The 1,164-nt window shown below is 45.8% G+C and overlaps 1 protein-coding gene across 1 annotated transcript; it reads left to right on the plus strand.

The window, feature by feature from the left end:
- CG45765 (uncharacterized protein) lies at positions 1 to 875 on the plus strand. The gene is made up of 2 exons (NM_001316653.1): positions 1 to 297; positions 362 to 875. Exons 1-2 carry the CDS (start codon positions 16 to 18, stop codon positions 722 to 724), a joined length of 645 nt encoding a protein of 214 aa, NP_001303582.1. The 5' UTR covers positions 1 to 15; the 3' UTR covers positions 725 to 875.
- The last annotated feature ends 289 nt before the right edge of the window (positions 876 to 1,164 follow it).

A 1,164-nucleotide genomic window follows, 5' to 3' on the forward strand; every position in this document is an offset into this window, starting at 1 on the left:
ATAATTGGTAGCAAAATGAGCAATCTGAAACAAAAGGATATCAAGCCGGACGTGGCAGTTTCAAAATCAGTAAAAACCTCTAGAAAAGCAATTGAATATGTTAAGTCCGACGCTTCCGACATTGACGAAGATATCAATAGGACAGAGTACGAATACGCCTCATCGTCTGGCTTTGTTAATTTTCTGAGGGACTTTAAGAAACGTTATGGAGAATATTACTCGAATTATCAGATAAGACGGGCAGCTGAAACCCGATGGAACGAAATGTCATTCCGTCATCGATGCCAGTACTCTGCGGTAAATTATTGGTGTCGAATACAAATGAAATGCACATTTATGCAATCGTAATGCACTTCCGCAGGAACCATTGGACACTTTTCACGTAGAGCCGAACAGAGTGAGCAGTCTTCAGCGCTCTATTGAGGCCGAGCTCAGAATTCACTCTGAAATAAGTGGCTGCGACACTTTCTTTGGTGCCTGTGGCTCCAATAGCTGCACTCCAAGAAAGGAGAACAAGTGTTCCAAGCCCAGGGTCTGGAAGAGTTGCCCAAAACCGCGGGCCAAGTCCTCGAAGCAACGTCGCAATTGCGCCAAACCGAAGCCCAAGTGCGCCCGACCCCGTAAGGCATGTCCCCGCCCCAGAAACAGTATGGAATGCGGCAAGCCGAAGGCAAAGCCAAGGTGTCTTAAGCCCAAGAGTTCCAAGCCCAAGTGCTCGGTGTAATCGGAGGTTTCATCTCCCACACCCTTACCCTCACCACTTTTCGGCCATTTTTATTTGATCAGGAACCAGTCTAAATTTTCAAATGATGTAAACAACGGGCGTTGCTAGAATCTATGAACTTGAGAAACCTCCAGTAAACCAGGAAATTGAGAAAACTGGAAAGAATTCTAACTGAATCGGCGGCAAAGGGAGCTCAAACAGATCTGATAAACCAAGGACCTAAGACAGGAAGGCCCAAGCATTGATCCTCAAGGCAACGATAAGCGATTGTACTATTTAGAAATAATGGTTTTATGTCTGATCAATTATAATTTGGGTTTCGGCCTTACCCTCTCGAGTTTCTGAAAGTACTGTCGTAGGAACTGCACGACGTGTCTGCAGACGGACAACTGGACGATGAAGTCCTTGAGGACTCGCTGGATCCCATTCGTATGGATGTA

Source organism: Drosophila melanogaster, chromosome Y (assembly GCF_000001215.4).
Source record: "Drosophila melanogaster chromosome Y".
Taxonomy (NCBI): Eukaryota; Metazoa; Arthropoda; class Insecta; order Diptera; family Drosophilidae; genus Drosophila; species Drosophila melanogaster.